Here is a 15,834-nt window from a genome sequence, read left to right as displayed (position 1 = left end):
ATTTCTCATTAGACTGACAAGCATCCATTTGACCTGACACATCTCAAGTCTCCCTTTCTTTAATTTTATGAAAGATTTTATTTACTTATTGTTATTTTAGGGACAGTGGAAGGAAGGGAGAAAGAGATAAATTGAAGAGAGAGGAAATCATCAGTTGGTTGCCTCTCTAGTGTGTCTGTGCAGGGACCAAACCCTCAACATAGGAGGAGTCCTGACCAGAATCAAACTGGCAACCATTCCTTCTGTGGAATGAAACAAAACCAGCTGAGCCACACTGGTCAAGGCAACACACCTCAGGGTAGGAGAAAAATTAGAACCGCAAACTTAACAGTGCAGATTGATGACATCTTCTTAGACCACATGGAGAGCTCATGAATGAAAACAAAATGGGAAGTGAGAGTGTAAAGAAATGTTTAGAAAATGAAAATCATTGTGTCTCTCTATTTAATGGCCATGCTAACAAACAAGCTCATAGGCTAACTAGGGTCCAAGGTTGTTCACCAGACACCCAGTTCAGCCAGGCCAGCAACACCTCCTGTGCCCATGGCCCTTCTGCTGTCTCTGCTCACAGTCCTGGTGGTGCTCAGCTGTGGCCTCAGTGGATCTGTGGGCTGTGTCCTACCTCAGAACCACATCCTGCTCAGCAATGACAGCTTGGTGCTTTTGAGTCAAATGCAGAGAATCTCCACTTGGTCCTGCCCGAATGACACAGTAGACTTCAGATTCCCCCGAGGAATCATAAATGGCATCCAGGTCCAGGAGGCCCAGGCCATCTCTGTCCTCCAGGGGATGCTCCAGCACATCTTCGACCTCTTGCTCACAGACCACGCCTCCTCTGCCTGGAACACCACCCTCCTGAACCAGCTGCGCATGGGGCTCTCTCAGCAGCTGAAAGACCTGGAGCCCTGTTTGGTGCAGGAGATGAAAGAGCAAGGCACTGCCCTGTCATCCCAGGGACCTACACGGGCTGTGGAAAGGTACTTCTGGGGCATATTTCTTTACTTGAAAAAGAAGAAATACAGTGACTGTGCCTGGGAGTTTGTGCGAGTGGCAATCATGAGATCCTTGTCTTCAGTAATAACCTTGCAAGAAAGGTTAAGTGACATGGACTGAGACCTGTGGTCACCTGGATCCAGGTGTCACTGGTGAATGTGCCTGATCACCCCTGCACATAGGACTTAGGTCATGGGAGAAGGCTTTTCTTTCATCTTTAGTCACAGAATTTATTGACATTAATGGAGTGTATCTTTTGTCAGAGTGTTAGGCAAGATCATGTCACAAAATTCAGCTTCTGGGACATGAGTTTCAGAATGATGAGTTTCTGCTGTTATTTATTTATGTATATTTGGTATGTTTATTATTCACATATTTTTGTCTTACCTTATTTTGTATTTATGTAATCAGTATATGCCTTTACCTATTAGACTTTAAAAAGCATGCTTTTTTATTATTTAAGTTTCATTTTCTTTTTAAATTAAAGTTTTATAAGAGAAAACAGCTTGTGTTCTGTTAGTCTGAAAATGTATTTATTTTTCTATATAAAATTGTTTCAGAATAGTACCTTCCTATTAAGTTGTAGAGAACAGTTCCTGAGCTAATCATGAAATGATTATCAAGAGTTGAATATTCATGAACTCGAGAAGATTCCTGGAAAATATAGAATATGATCTGTACTCATGTCTGAGTTTTAACTGAATTACATTTAGACAGCAAGGAGCGGTGGGTAGAATGTCTGAGAGGAGTCATCTAGAGTGAAGTGGGAAAGACACGTTTATGGTCTGATCCTGGCACCCGGTACTCTTCCTCCCACCCTCTCCGAGGCCCTGCTTCACTGAGTGCATTCACTCCCGTGTACTATCCCTGTGCCCCTCACCTCACTGCCCACCTGCACACCTGCTCTGGTCCTTGCTGGTTTCAGCTTCAAGGTTTCTACTCAGTGTACAAAGCCAGGGGGATAGAGTAATGGTGAGCAGAAGTTCTCTGTCTTTCAAAACTGTTGTAGTTCAGGTGTGATTCTTTGAGTGTCCTGATGCATATTTGTAGTCCCTGAGTGAAGGCCACTGTTACTGTGAAGAAATAGGTGCTGACTCAAAGGAATGTGCTAAGTTCAGTTTGCTGTGTGTGTGTGTGTTGTGTGCATTTCCCAGACAGAAAGGGGAGATAACAGTCTGGGAGGATTTCCTGAACCTTGGCCTCAGATGACCTAGCCAATGCTTTGTAGCTTTTGAGGTTAGGACCTTAACATATGAGTTCTCTGGGAACATAAACGTTCAGACCATAACTGGTAATTAAAGTCTCCATGCCTGGCATGTATGAGAGAGAATATAGTCATGTTTAGAGAATGAAGAAAAATGAGCAGGGTAGGAGACAACACAGCAGTTGAAGGATCAGCATTCCAACTCTTGCCTTTGGACCTGAAGTCATGCTCCGACTATCACATGCCACATATTGGAGTTCCAACGGAAATGGAGCCACTATCCCCCAGAAGTGTGTGGAGGTACCCGAAAGCATATGATCATTCATCAGTGTTTGTGAGGGGTCTCCAAAAGCTCAGCAAGATGATACGTCATTGTAACTTCAGTAAAGATCCACCAGACAGAAGTGTGGTAAACTGTCTGATGTTGTGAGTGTGTGAAGCAGGGAGAGCTTGAGTTGGATTGATGGTTCTCTATGTGACACCAGGCTACTTACTTTTCTACCGTGATGAAGCAGAGAGCAAATGAGAGATTAGGGGATACATGTGAGTTTAATATAATGCTAAGCAAAGGCTGAAAATTATGTCACTGCTCTTGCAAGTTCAACATCCAGAGCCTGTGCACCTTTAAAAAATCCTAGGGATTTTCACAGTAAACTCAGTAGAAGTTACTGACACTAGTATGAGTAGAGTGGAAATATTAGAGAGTGAAAATATTAGCCATTGTCTATTATAACCCTAATGAAATATGGCCATAATGATGCCTTCCAGTATGTGGAAAATATCTGAGAGACTGCGTCAGTAAAAATTACTTTAGCAGTGATCACTCTGGGATTGGTGCCCAGAGTAACACAGAAAATAACAGAGAGTCCAGTTACTAGAGAGCCAATTTACCAAGGGTGTCCTACCTACCATTCATTTTTTCTACAATTGTTTATTTATTTATTTGTATAGAGAGGATGGGAGAGAGAAAGAGGGAAAGAAACAGCAATGTGTGGTTGCCTCTCACATGCCCCTTACTGACCACCTGACCCCCAACCCAGGCATGTGCCCTGACTGGGGGTCGAACTGGGGACTGTTTGATTCATGGGCCAGCACTCAGTTTACTGAGCCACACCTGCCTGGGCTCTGCCTACCTTTTAAAGGGTAAGAATCTGGAGGGCTGAGACAACATCACTTCTTATGCAAAAAAGAGAGAGTTTTGGATCAGATCTGAGAGTACATTTTTTACATAGGCATAGTTAGTAATAATTAAGCCTCATTACTTATATAGTTTCCTTTTGTTTAAGAATAAGAGATTTGATGGAAAACTGAAAGTCCTTTGAGTATTTTGAAATGTCATACAAAAATACAGAGAAGGATTCAAATTGATGTTGTTTAAGTCATGTATTCTCATTATGGGTCATATTGCCCCCAAGGGTGTGCAAAAATTAGTTCTTATGAGTGACAACAAATCATAGGTATTACAATGGTTTTTGGTTCTCCTAACTCAGCTTTACCCAAAAGTTGTATTTCTCAGTGTTCACTTTTCTCTTTGAATTCTCTTGTTATCACATTGGGAGGATTGGTCTTAAGTTGAGGGAGGACACACAAAATGTGTGCCCGATCAGTGCCACAGACCTGTGGTGACCTGGTGGCTCCTTGGAGGACTTTCCTTCCATGCTTCACTGGGTCTCACAGTGATGCTGTGAGAGGTGGCCTAGCCTTTGCTCACTCACGAGCCGCCGTCAACGGTCTTGTGGATGTTGCTTAGGCTGGAGTCTCAGTGTGATGTGGGCTTTGAAATTAAATGCAAATAGTTGTGTTATTTAGTTCTACTAAAGTTATTCAACAAAGTATGTCAAATGCTAAACAGGTAAAATGTTGACAATATGTAGATGTGTATCTAGCATCTGGTGAAGTTAAAAATTATTTTTTGGTATGAATCAGTACTGAAAGTTAAATATAAATATTAAGAAAAGAATTTTAAAACAGTGTTTAAAGTTTTTCAATGTTGTAAAACTATATCTATACAGGGGTATTATTTTAAAGTGTTAAATAAATTTAAATTTTCTATACAGAACCATAAATTACTCTAAACACTGCAGCAATTTTGAGAAAGAAGAACAAAGTAGGAGGCTTCACCATACCTGACATCAAACTGTATCACAAGACCACATTAATTGAAACAGTCTGGTACTGGCATAAGAACAGACACATAATTCAGTGGAACAGAACAGAGAGCCCAGAAATAAACACAAATGTCTATGGTCAACTAATATTCAACAAAGCAGGCAGAAGCATAAAATGAAGTAAAATAGCCTTTTCCTAAAACAGTGTTGGGACATCTAGACAGCTACATGCAAAAAGTGAAACTCGATTACCAATGGACACCATACACAAAAATAAAATCAAGATGGTTAAAAGACTTCAATATAAGTTGTGATACCATAAATGTCCTAGAGGAGAACATAGAGAGGAAAATGTAGATATTCCATGCAGCAATATTTCCACAATTATGTCCCCTGAGAGCAAGGAACAGAGGAAAGAATAAACAAATGGGATCTCATCAAAATAAAAAGCTTCTGCATGACTAAAGAACACAGCATTAAAATGAAAAGAGAACAAACTGTATGCGTAAACATATTTGCCAATGATATGTCAGACAAGGGTTTTATCTCCAAAATATATAAAGAACTCACACAATTTTAGTTTAGGAAGGCAAACAACCCAATTAAACAATGGGCAAAAGTTCTGAACAGACACTTCTCCAAGGAGGACATACAGAGGGTGCAGTCACATATGAAAGGATGCTCAGCATCACTAGCCATCAGAGAGATGCAAATTAAAACCAGAATGAGATGCCACATCACACCAATCAGAATGGCCATCATAAACAAATCAAAAAGCAACAAGTTCTGATGAGGTTGTGGAGAATAAGAAACCTAGTACATTGTGGGCGAGAATGCAGACTGGCACAGCCACTGTGGAAATTTCCTCAGAAAACTAAAAATGGAATTGCCTTTTGGCCCAGCAAGTCTACTGCTTGGATTACACACTAAGAATCATGAAACACTAATTCAAAACAACCTATGCACCCCAATGTTCATAGCAGCACAATTTATAATAGCCAAGTGGTGGAAGCAACCTTGACTATTGCCATGTGCCCATCAGTAAATGAATGCATCAAAAAATATGGTACATTTACACAATGGAATACTACACAGCAAAGAGAAGGAGCTCCTCCCCTTTGCAACAGCATGCATGGAACTGGAGAGCATTATGCTAAATGAAATAAGCCAGGTGGTGATTTTATTTGAACACATAATTGGATACATAACTCTCAATATAAATTACTATAGTACACTAAAATTTGCTGCATAAGGTGCTTGGTGTGGCTCCATGGTTTCAGTGCTGGTCTTTTAACCAAAGTGTCTCCAATCAGGGTACATGCCTGGGATGTGAACCAGGGCTCCAGTAAAGTGCAGGCAAGAGGCAACCACACATTTATTTTTCTTTCCCTTCTTCCTGCCTTCCTTCCCCTCTCTCTAAAAATAAGTAAAATCTTTTTTTAAATTGTTGTATAAAATTAGTTATAAAGTTACATTAAACTAATTAAACTAATCAATTATCACTTATATTGATATTTTAATTACATTAAATTAAAAGACAATAGCTTTTAAATATTCCTTGAAGTGTAAAATTTGTATTTATCCAATCTTAATCCTGCACTGAATAAAATGAGTATAATTTACACTTTCTTCTTTTATTCATAAAACACCGGTATAAACACAATACATTACTATTTACACTCATATATATATATATATATATATAATATATATATATACACTATATATCTGTGTTTATACTTTTCTTGGTGGCTTCAATTAGAAAAACATCTGAAAGTCTCTGTGTATGGGGCAATAGTGAAAAATATGGTGGAGAAATAGTGATGAAAATGCATGTAGAAAGTGCATTAAGGAAAGCAAAAACAAGTAGAAAGGAAAGGAACACTCAGAAATTGAAAAGTCCTATCTTCCCTATATAAGACACATGCACAAAGTTAGACCTCACAGAGCCTGGAGACCAAGGTTCAGAGAGTCACCCAGCTCAGCCAGGCCAGCAGCATCTGGAAGGATCCCAATGGCCCTGCCCTTTTCCTTCTTGGTGGCCCTGGTGACACTCAGCTGCAACTCCATCTGCTCTCTGGGCTGTGACTTGCCTCAGATCCACAGCCTGGTTAACAGGAGGAGCTTGGTGCTCCTGGGACAAATGAGAAGGACCGCCCCTTTCCTCTGCCTGAAGGACAGAAACAACTTTGAGTTCCCCCTGAAGGTGTTCAGTGGCAACCAGTTCCAGAAGGCTCAAGCCACTTCTGTCATCAATGAGGTATTCACGCAGACCTTCCACCTCTTCACCACAGAGGGCGCCTTTGCTGCTTGGGACAAGAACCTCCTAGACCAACTCTGCAATGAACTTTATCAGCAGCTGAGTGACCTGGATGCCTGTCTGATGCAGGAGGTGGGGATGGAAGAGGCTCCCCTGATGAGTGAGGACTCCATCCTGGCTGTGAGGAAATACTTCCAGAGAATCACTCTCTACCTGCAGGAGAAGCAGCACAGCCCTTGTGCCTGGGAGATTGTCAGAGAAGAAATCAGCAGATCCTTGTCTTTATCTGAAATCTTGGAGGAGAAGGAGGAGGAGAAGGAGGAGGAGGAGGAAACTGCACAGTAAGGAGGGACACCTGGCTCAGCATGGACATGATTCTCCTTCACTAACAATATCACACTTCTTCCTGTTCTGCCAGACCAGACTTCCTTTGGCTTCTGCTCTGATCATCACATGAATGAAATCGATTTGTTAAAAGTTTTCAGGAGTAGTATATCAATTTCTGTTCAGCCTTACAGGTACCAGTGGCTTACAGAGGACTGTGCTAATGTTTAATTATGCATGTATGTATGTATTTTTATTTATTTATTCATTTATTAATTTAAAATTCAATTTTTTATGTATTTGGAAAGTTTAACTTTTATGGTTCATGTAACATTCGGCATGTGCGCCTTCATATTGTGTTATTATATAAAATATATTCTTTATTTTAGTCAATTTATAATTATCTGTGTCTATTAAATTTTTACAGTAGGAAACTTACTGTATTGATTCATCCTGAAGCGAAACAGCAAGCCAGACTGTGCAACCTGATTACAAAATAGATGGCACAATTCATTTACCCATCACATTGTGTTCAAATTGTAAGTGCTTACTGACTTTCTCTAAGCCAGGTTGTGTGGTGCCCTCAGGATATAGAGGTGATTGTAACAAATACAGTTACTGTTCTCATGTACTTTAGATTTTTGTGGGGAAAGAGCCCTGAACACAATAATTAAAATTATTATCACTTATGGTAAATGGTATATTGAGAGGAAGAAAAAACAAGTGACTTCTCTCACCAGCAGCTGGAGTGGAGAATGCCAGGGCATACAGTTGGAAGGAGCAGGTCTGCTCCACAGTTGGACATCTAAGTGCAAATGTCCATTGTCAGCTGGGTGTGTGAGTTTGCAATCTACAGGGGATGCCATGGGGGCATTTCAGATACATGCCCGTATCACACAAGTTTCCCTCCTCTCCAGGTAGAAATCCCCAGACCATGCTTGCCATTCATTCTCTTTACCTCTCCACCCAACCACACAACTGCTCTTGTTCAGTCTTGGTTTCAGCATCATTGCCTCATATCAAGTTTTCCCTAGAGAGCAGAATGTCACAAGTAGAAAGCAAAAGTTCAATAGCATTTCTAGGTTTTGCAGAAACATCTGCAAGAGAGGCTTTCCTTAACGTCTGTGGACTATGATGTAATAGACCCTGTAGCTAAAAGGAAACAGAAAGCAAGATGCAGTTTGTGGTGGGCAAATGAAACTCCTCTCAGGAAAGGCCACCCCCTGGTCCCCAAGTGCAGCAAGGGCAGCCACCAAGAGGAGAGCAGGCTTCTACTGTGGACAGAAATCTTACCACTTCCTGGGGATGTCTATTCATGCTACAAAAAGGCTATTTCTTGGCAACAATGGATTCTAATGCTTTCACTAGCCTTTTTCCTTAGTCTTTGTGTTACAGAGAGACAGTCTCCAGCTGCAGTCAGGGCATGGACTCTTTGGGATTGGCCAGTGAAAGGGAGAGAGTGAGATGTGCTTTCTGGCTACCCCTACTCTGCAGACCAAAGCCTCCCTACGATTTACCCCTTTTACATACTACAGGACTCTGGGGGGCAGGAGGAGCTGCCAGTCCAGGAATGGGACCCCAGGTAATCAGGAAAATCTCACTAACATTAATTAAACAACTCTAAAAAGTACACTTTTAGTTTCACAGATTTATTATACCAGACATCAGCTATTACTTAATAGAACAATATGACAACTCAATACTTGTCATATTGAGTAACCATCACTTTTATTGTTATTCTATTACAGTTGTCCTAATTTTTCCTTTTTGCCCTCTTCTGCCCTGCCCATCCCCACTCCCACAATCTATCCCCATACTGATTCCTTTGTCCACGAGTCATTCATACATGTTGTTTGACTAATCCCTTCCCCTTCTTTCCAACTTTATTCCCCTCTTCTCTCTGCTCTGGCCACTGTCAGTCTTTTTCCATGTTTCCACATCTGGTTCTATTTTGCTCATTAGTTTATTTTGTTCCATAGATTCCTTTTACAAGTGTCGTCATATGCTATTTGTATTTCACTTAGCATGATATTCTCCAATTCCATCCAATGTGTCCACAACAGGTGGGAGCTCCTCCTTTCTTTCTGCTACATAGCATTCCATTGTGTAAGTGTACCACAGTTGTTGGACCCACTCATCTGCTGATGCACACTTAGGCTCTTTCCAGTACTTGGTGATTGTAAATAGTGCTGCTTTGAAGAGAGAGGTGCATAACTCCTTTTGAATCGGTGTTTCAGGATTCTTATTTCCAGCAGTTGAATTTTTGAGCCAAAAGGCAGTTTGTTTTTAACTTTTTGAGGAAATTCCTTACTGTCTTCCACAGTGGCTTCCCTAGTCTGCATTCCCACCAACAGTGCACTAAGGTTCCCTTTTCTCCACATCCTGGCCAGTACCTGTTGATTGTTGAATTATTATTGTTAGCAATTCTGACAGGTGTGATGTGATATGTCACTGTGGTTTTAATTTGTATCTCTCTGATAAACAGTGATGTTGAACATTTTTTCATATGTTTATGGGCCATCTGTATGTCCTCCTTGGAGGTGTCTGTTTCAGTCCTGTGCTTATTTTTTAAATTGCGATGCTTATCTCCCTGGGATTGAGTCCCATGAATTCTTTATATATTTCAGAGATGAACCCCTTGTCCAATGTATCTTTGGCAAGTATGTTCTACCATACAGTCATTTCCCTTTTCATTTTGATGATGGTTGCTTTAGCCATGCAGAAGTTTTCAATTTGATATAAACCCATTTCTTTATTTTTTTCTTTATTTTTTGGCCTAAATATTGTTATGTGGGATGTCTGAAATTTTACTGCCTATGTTTTCTACTAGGACTGTTATTGTTTCACAACTTATATTAAGTCTTTTATCCATTTTGAGTTTATTCTGGCATACAGTGTAAATTGGTGGTTTAGTTTCATTTTTTTAATGTACCAGCCTAGTTCTCCCAACAGCATTTATTTTTTACCTTTTAAAAAGATTTAATTTAATAATTTCTAGGGAGGGGAAGGGAGGAAAAAAGAGAGGGAAAGAAACATTGATGTGTGAGAGAAACATCAATGATTTGCCTCTCACACACCCCCAACCAGCGCCCTGGCCTGCAACCTAGGCATGGGCCCTGACTGGGAAGCAAGCTATCAACCTTTTGGTTCACATGCCAGCACTCAAACCGTTTACCCACACCAGCCAGGGCTGAACATCATTTACTGAAGAGAAAATTTTTATTCCATTGTATGCCCATGTCCCCTTTATCAAATATTAATTACTCATAAAAAGATGGATTTATTTGGGTTCTCTACTGTGTTCCATTGATCTATGTGTCTGTTCTAATGACAGTACCAGACTGTTTTGATTACCTTAACCCTGTAGTACAGTTTTATATCAGGTATTGTGATCCCTCCGAATTTGTTCTTCTTTCTCAAAGTTGTTGAGGCTATTTGGGGTCATTTTTGGTTCCATATAAATTTTTGAAATATTTGTTGTAGTTCTCTGAAATACACCATTAGTATTTTAATAAGAATTGCATTGAATCTATAGATTGGTTTGGGTAGTATGGACATTTTAATGATGTTAATTCTTCCAACCCATGACCATGGTATTTGCTTCCACTTATTTGTATCCTCCTCAATTTCCTTCTACAGTGTCCTATAATTTTCCAGGTGTAGATCTTTTACCTCAGTGGTTAAATTTATTCCGAGGTACTTTTTGTTATTGCTGCAGTTAATAGGATTGTTTTTCTTATTTACTCTTTGTTAGTATTCATTGTCGGTATACAAAAATGCCATCAATTTTTGAAGGTTGACTTTATATCCTGCTACTTTGCTGAAATCATTTATTAGGTAGAGTACTTTTTTGGTGGAATATATAGAGTATTCTATGTATACTATCATGTCATCTGTAAATTATAACAGTTTTATTTCCTCCTTTCCAATTTTGATGCCTTCTTTTTTCTTCTTCTTGTCCAATTGCTTTGGCTAGAAGTTGCAGTGCTATTTTAAATAAGAGTGGTGAAAGTAGACATCCCTATCTTGTTCCTGACTTTAAGGGAACCTTTTTTATATTTTTCTTTTGAGTATGATCTTGGCAGTAGGTTTCTTGTATATGATCCTTATTATGTTGAAGTGTGCTCCCTCTATTCCCACTTTGCTGACTGTTCTTATCATAAATTGTGGTTGATTTTATCAATTTTAGCATCTACTTATGTGATCACATGATTTTTGTTTTTTGTTTTGTTTTTGTAGTGTATTACATATATCAATTTGTCAATATTGTACCATTCATACATCTCTGGGAGAAATCCCTTTTGATCGTGGTGCATGATCTTTTTAATGCATTGCTGGACCCAAACTGCCAATATTTGGTTGAGGATTTTAGCATCTATGTTCATCAAAGATATTGGCTGTTAATTTTCTTCTTTGTTGTGTCTTTACCTGGTTTTGGAATTAGGTAATGCTGGCCTTGTAAAAAAGAGTTTGAGAGTCTTCCCTCTTCTTAATTTTTTTGTAATCATTTGAGATGGATAGTAGTTATTTCTTGTTTGAGTGCTTGGTGAAATTCACCTGTGAAGCCATTTACCTAAGGGCTTTTGTGTACTTGGAGTTTTTTGATTATTGCTTCAGTTTCACTAGTTGTTATCAATCTAGTTAGACTTTCTGCTTCTTCTTGATTCAGTTTTTGAAGATTGTTTGTGTCTAAAAATTTATCCATTTTGCCCAGATTGTACAATTTCTTGGCATATAGTTGTTCATAGTAATTTCTTACAATCCTTTGTATTTCTCTGGTATCAGTTGTTACTTCTCCTTTTTCACTTCTCATTTTATTCATCTGGGTCCTCTGACTTTTTTTCTGCATAAGTCTGGTTAAAATTTGTCAATTTTGTTTATCTTTTCAAAGAAGAAGCTCCTGGATTCATTGATTCTTCTAGACTAAAATAATTCTTAGTCTTTGTGACTAAAAAATAATTCATTGAATTATTATTATTTTTGTTTCTATGTCATTAATTGTGCTCTAATCTTATTTCCTTCCCTCCACTTGCTCTGGACTTAGTTTATCGGTGTTCCTCTAGTTCTATCACATGTAGGGTTAGGTTGTTTACTTGAGACTTTTCTATCTTTTTTATGTAGACCTGTATTGCTAAGAAATTCCTCTAAGGACTGCCTTTACTGTGTACCACAAAATTGAGATTTTGTGTGTTCATTTTAATTTTCCCAGATACTTTTTGATTACTTCTTTGAACTCATTGCTAAAACATTGATTATTTAAGAACATGTTATTCAGCCTTCATGTATTTGAATACTTTTGAGTTTTTTTCCTTCAGGTTAGTTTCTAGTTTCAAACTGTTGTGATCCAGGAAGATGATTGATATGATTTCAGTTTTCTTTACTGTAATGTTTATTTGGTGTCCTACCTTATGGTCTATCTGTGGAAATGATTTATGTGTATTTGAGAAGAATGTATATTTTGATTCTTTGGGGTGCAATATTCTATAAATATCATTTAAGCCATTTGATTGAAAGTATTGTTTAATGAAGTTGTTAACTTCATTAAACAATAATGAAGTTGTTAGTGAAGTTAATTGTTAATGAAGTTAACAACTATCCTTGTCGATTTTTTGTTTGAAACATCTATGCATTGTTAACAGTGGGGTTTTAAAATCCTTTACAATGAGTGTATGCTGTCTATCCCTTAAAATCTCCCCAAATTTTCTTTATATATTTAGGTGCTCCTATATTGGGTGCATACATATTTACAAGGGTTATATCCTATTTGGTAAACTCCCTTAGTATTATGTAGTGACTTTATTTATCTCTCATTATGGCCTTTGTCTTTAAATTTAGTTTGTATGATATAAGTATTGCTACCCCAGTGTTTTGTAATGTTCATTTGCATGAAATATATTTTCCATCCCTTCACTTTCAACTAGTGTAAATCTTTTGTCCTGAGATTCGTTTCTTGTAGACAGCATATATGCAGGTTCTGTTTTCTTATATAGCCAGTTACCCTACATCTTTATTGGAGCATATAATCCATTTAGAATTAAGGTTATTATTGATTAAGGTACTTATTCATTGCCATTTTTCCTTTTGTACTTTTGTTCCTCTTTCTTTCTATTTCTTCTTCTCCTTAAAGTAGTACCTTTAGCCTCTCTTGAAATGCTGGTTTAATGGAAATGTTCTCCTTTAGCCTCTTTTTTTTTTTTTTGGTCCGGGAAGCTCTTTATATTTTCTTCCATTGTAAATGACAGCTTTGCTGGATAAAGTAGCCTTGGTTGTGGGCCCTTGCTTTTCATTACTTGGTATATTTATGCCAGTCACTCCTGACTTGTAGTGTTTCTGTTGAAAAATCAGCTGATAGCCTTATCAGAGATCTGTAGTATGTTACTAGCTGTTTTTTTCTTGCTGCCTTTAGGATTCTCCCTCTTTCTTTAAATTTTGACATTTGAATTGTAAAATATCTTCCAGTGGGCCTCTTTGGGTTCATCTTGATTGGGAACCTTTGTGTTTCCTGAACTGTTTGACTTTTTCCTCACCAAGTTAGAGACATTTTCTGTCATTATTTTTTCAAACAGGTTTTCTATCCCTTGCTCTTTTTCACCTCCTTCTGGTATTCCTATGATGGGAATATTGTTATGTTTCATATTATCTCCAAGCTCCCTTAAACTATCTGTATTCTTTCTGAGTTTTTTTCCTATTGTTGCTTTGATGAGTGTTTTTTTCTACCTTGTTTTCCCAGTCACTGATTTAATCCTCTGCTTCATCTAGCCAGCTTTCATTCCTTCCAGTGTACTCTTTATTTCAAATATTATATTCTTTGCTACTGCCTGGTTTGTATTCACAATCTCTACGTCTTTTTCATGCTGATATAGTTACCACTAACTTCCTTGTAGCTCTCATAAAGTTCCTTGTAGTTTTCACAGAGCTATTTGAGCATCCTTACAACAATTACTTTGAACTCTATGTATGGTAAATTGCTGGCCTCATTTTCATTTAATCCTGTTTCCAGAGATTATTCTTTTCATTTTGATTGGGGGTTGTTTCTCTGTCTCCCTATTTTTGGTGACTTCTTGTTTGTTTCTACGTACTAGATTGCTCTGCTTTGTTTGCCTGTCTTCACTGGGTGGTCTTCTGTGGGAGGAGTATGTTGAAATGCAGTTGTGCAGTCTCCTTTATCCCTTGAGCTGGATACTCTACAGATGCACTATGTGCAGTTAATGGGGTCCCTCCTATTGTATTTGTGTTATGATTTGGGGGGCTCATTCATTGGTTGGGTTCCCTGGTCTGGTTGGCTGACTGAGATTCTCAAACCCCACCACCTCTTGTATGCTGTTGTACAGGTGCTGACACAACAACAACAACAACAAAAAACACAGAAAACAAACCCATGCCAGCAAACAAACCCCCAACAACAACAGCAATATCAATGATAAATGAGGAAAAATTTAAAGAGGTGGAAAGAGAAAAAGAGTATTACAAGAAAGAAAAAGAGTATGAGATTACTAAAGGAAAGAAAAATTATTTTAAAGGATAGGGGGAGGTAATATAATAAGGATAAACAATAGAAACAAGGTATAGAAAGGAAAGAAAGAAAATTTGGTAACTTGTAGTCAAGATGAAGGTGTAGGAAGACATGCTTTGCTTCCTCATGTAGTCACAAGAAGAATCACAACTAACTTCAAAACCAAAGTAGGCGGGATTTCAATACCTGATATCAAACTGCATTACAAGGACACTGTAATCCACATGGCCTGGTACTAGCAAAAGAACAGAACCATAGACCAATGAAGCAGAATACAGAGCCCAGAAATAAAACCAAGTCTCTATGGTCAATTGATATTTGATATAGAGGGCAGGAGCAAAAACTGGAGTAAAAAACAGACTCTTCAACAAATGGTGTTAGGCTATCTGGACACCAACATGCAAAAAATGAAACTTGATCCCCAACTTACAACATACACAAAAATAAATTGAAGGTGGATAAAAGACTTATGTATAAATCATGGCTCCATAAAAATCCTAGAGGAGAACGTAGGCAGGAAAATCTCAGATATTCCACAAAGCAATATTTTCATCAACATGTCCCCTAAATCAAGGGACATAAAGGAAAGAATAAGCAAATGGAATATCATCAAAATAAAAAGCTTCTGCATAGCTAAAGAAAATAGTCTTAAAATGAAAAGAGAACCAACCATATGGGAAGACATATTTGCCAATGATACCTTGGACAAGAGTTTGATCTCCAAAATATATCAAGAACTCACATGACTCCACTCCAGGAAGATGAACAACCCAATTAAAAAATGTACAAAAAACATGAACAGACATGCCTTCTCCAAGGAGGACATACCGAGGGGCCCAAGATGTCTATTCAGAGCCTTTGCCCATTTTTTAATTGGCTTGTTTGTTTTTTTGGTGTTGAGTTTCATAAGTACTCTATAAATTTTAGATATTAACCCTTATCAGATGTATTGGTGAATACATTTTCCCATTCTGTGTGTTTTCAAATCTTGTTGATATTTTCCTCTGTTGTGAAAATTTTTTCCAGTTTGATGTAGTCCCATTTGTTTATTTTTTCATTTATTTTCCTTGCTTCAAGAGATATTTCTGAAAAAAATCTCTCTATAAGCAATGTCTGAGATTTTTCTGCATATGTTTTCTTCTAGGATTTTTACAGTTTGGTGCTAACTTTTAAATATTTGATTTATTTTGAATTTATTCTTTTGTGTAGTAAGAGAAGGTGGTCTAGTTTCATATTTCTGCACATATCTGTCCAATCTCTAAACACCATTTATTGAATAAACTATATTTAGCCCATTGTATGTGTTTGCTTCCTCTGTCAAATATTAATTGACTATTGAGATGTGGGTTTATTTATGGGTTCTTTACTCTGTTCCATTGATCTAAGTGTCTCTTTTCATGCAAGTATCATGTTGTTTTGATTACTAGGTCTT

The 15,834-nt window shown here is 38.0% G+C and overlaps 2 protein-coding genes across 2 annotated transcripts; both read left to right on the top strand.

Moving 5' to 3' along the window:
• The first annotated feature begins 543 nt into the window (after positions 1 to 543).
• Positions 544 to 1,113, top strand: LOC119043283 (interferon omega-2-like). The gene has a single exon (XM_037137211.2). The coding sequence runs from the start codon at positions 544 to 546 to the stop codon at positions 1,111 to 1,113; it is 570 nt and encodes a 189-aa protein (XP_036993106.2).
• Positions 1,114 to 6,319: 5,206 nt separating this feature from the next.
• Positions 6,320 to 6,910, top strand: LOC119049818 (interferon alpha-4-like). The gene has a single exon (XM_037145958.2). It carries the CDS (start codon positions 6,320 to 6,322, stop codon positions 6,908 to 6,910), a length of 591 nt encoding a protein of 196 aa, XP_037001853.2.
• Positions 6,911 to 15,834: the final 8,924 nt, after the last annotated feature.

This window comes from Artibeus jamaicensis, unplaced genomic scaffold, assembly GCF_021234435.1.
Source record: "Artibeus jamaicensis isolate MK-2021 breed Jamaican fruit bat unplaced genomic scaffold, CSHL_Jam_final scaffold_1964, whole genome shotgun sequence".
NCBI lineage: Eukaryota > Metazoa > Chordata > Mammalia > Chiroptera > Phyllostomidae > Artibeus > Artibeus jamaicensis.
Note: the sequence above shows the minus strand (reverse complement) of the source record. Positions and strands in the feature narration are given on the sequence as shown.

Bases quoted from the DNA above. Each gene is read 5' to 3' on its own strand.
- LOC119049818 (XM_037145958.2), top strand. From the start codon at position 6,320: ATGGCCCTGCCCTTTTCCTTCTTGGTGGCCCTGGTGACACTCAGCTGC.
- LOC119043283 (XM_037137211.2), top strand. From the start codon at position 544: ATGGCCCTTCTGCTGTCTCTGCTCACAGTCCTGGTGGTGCTCAGCTGT.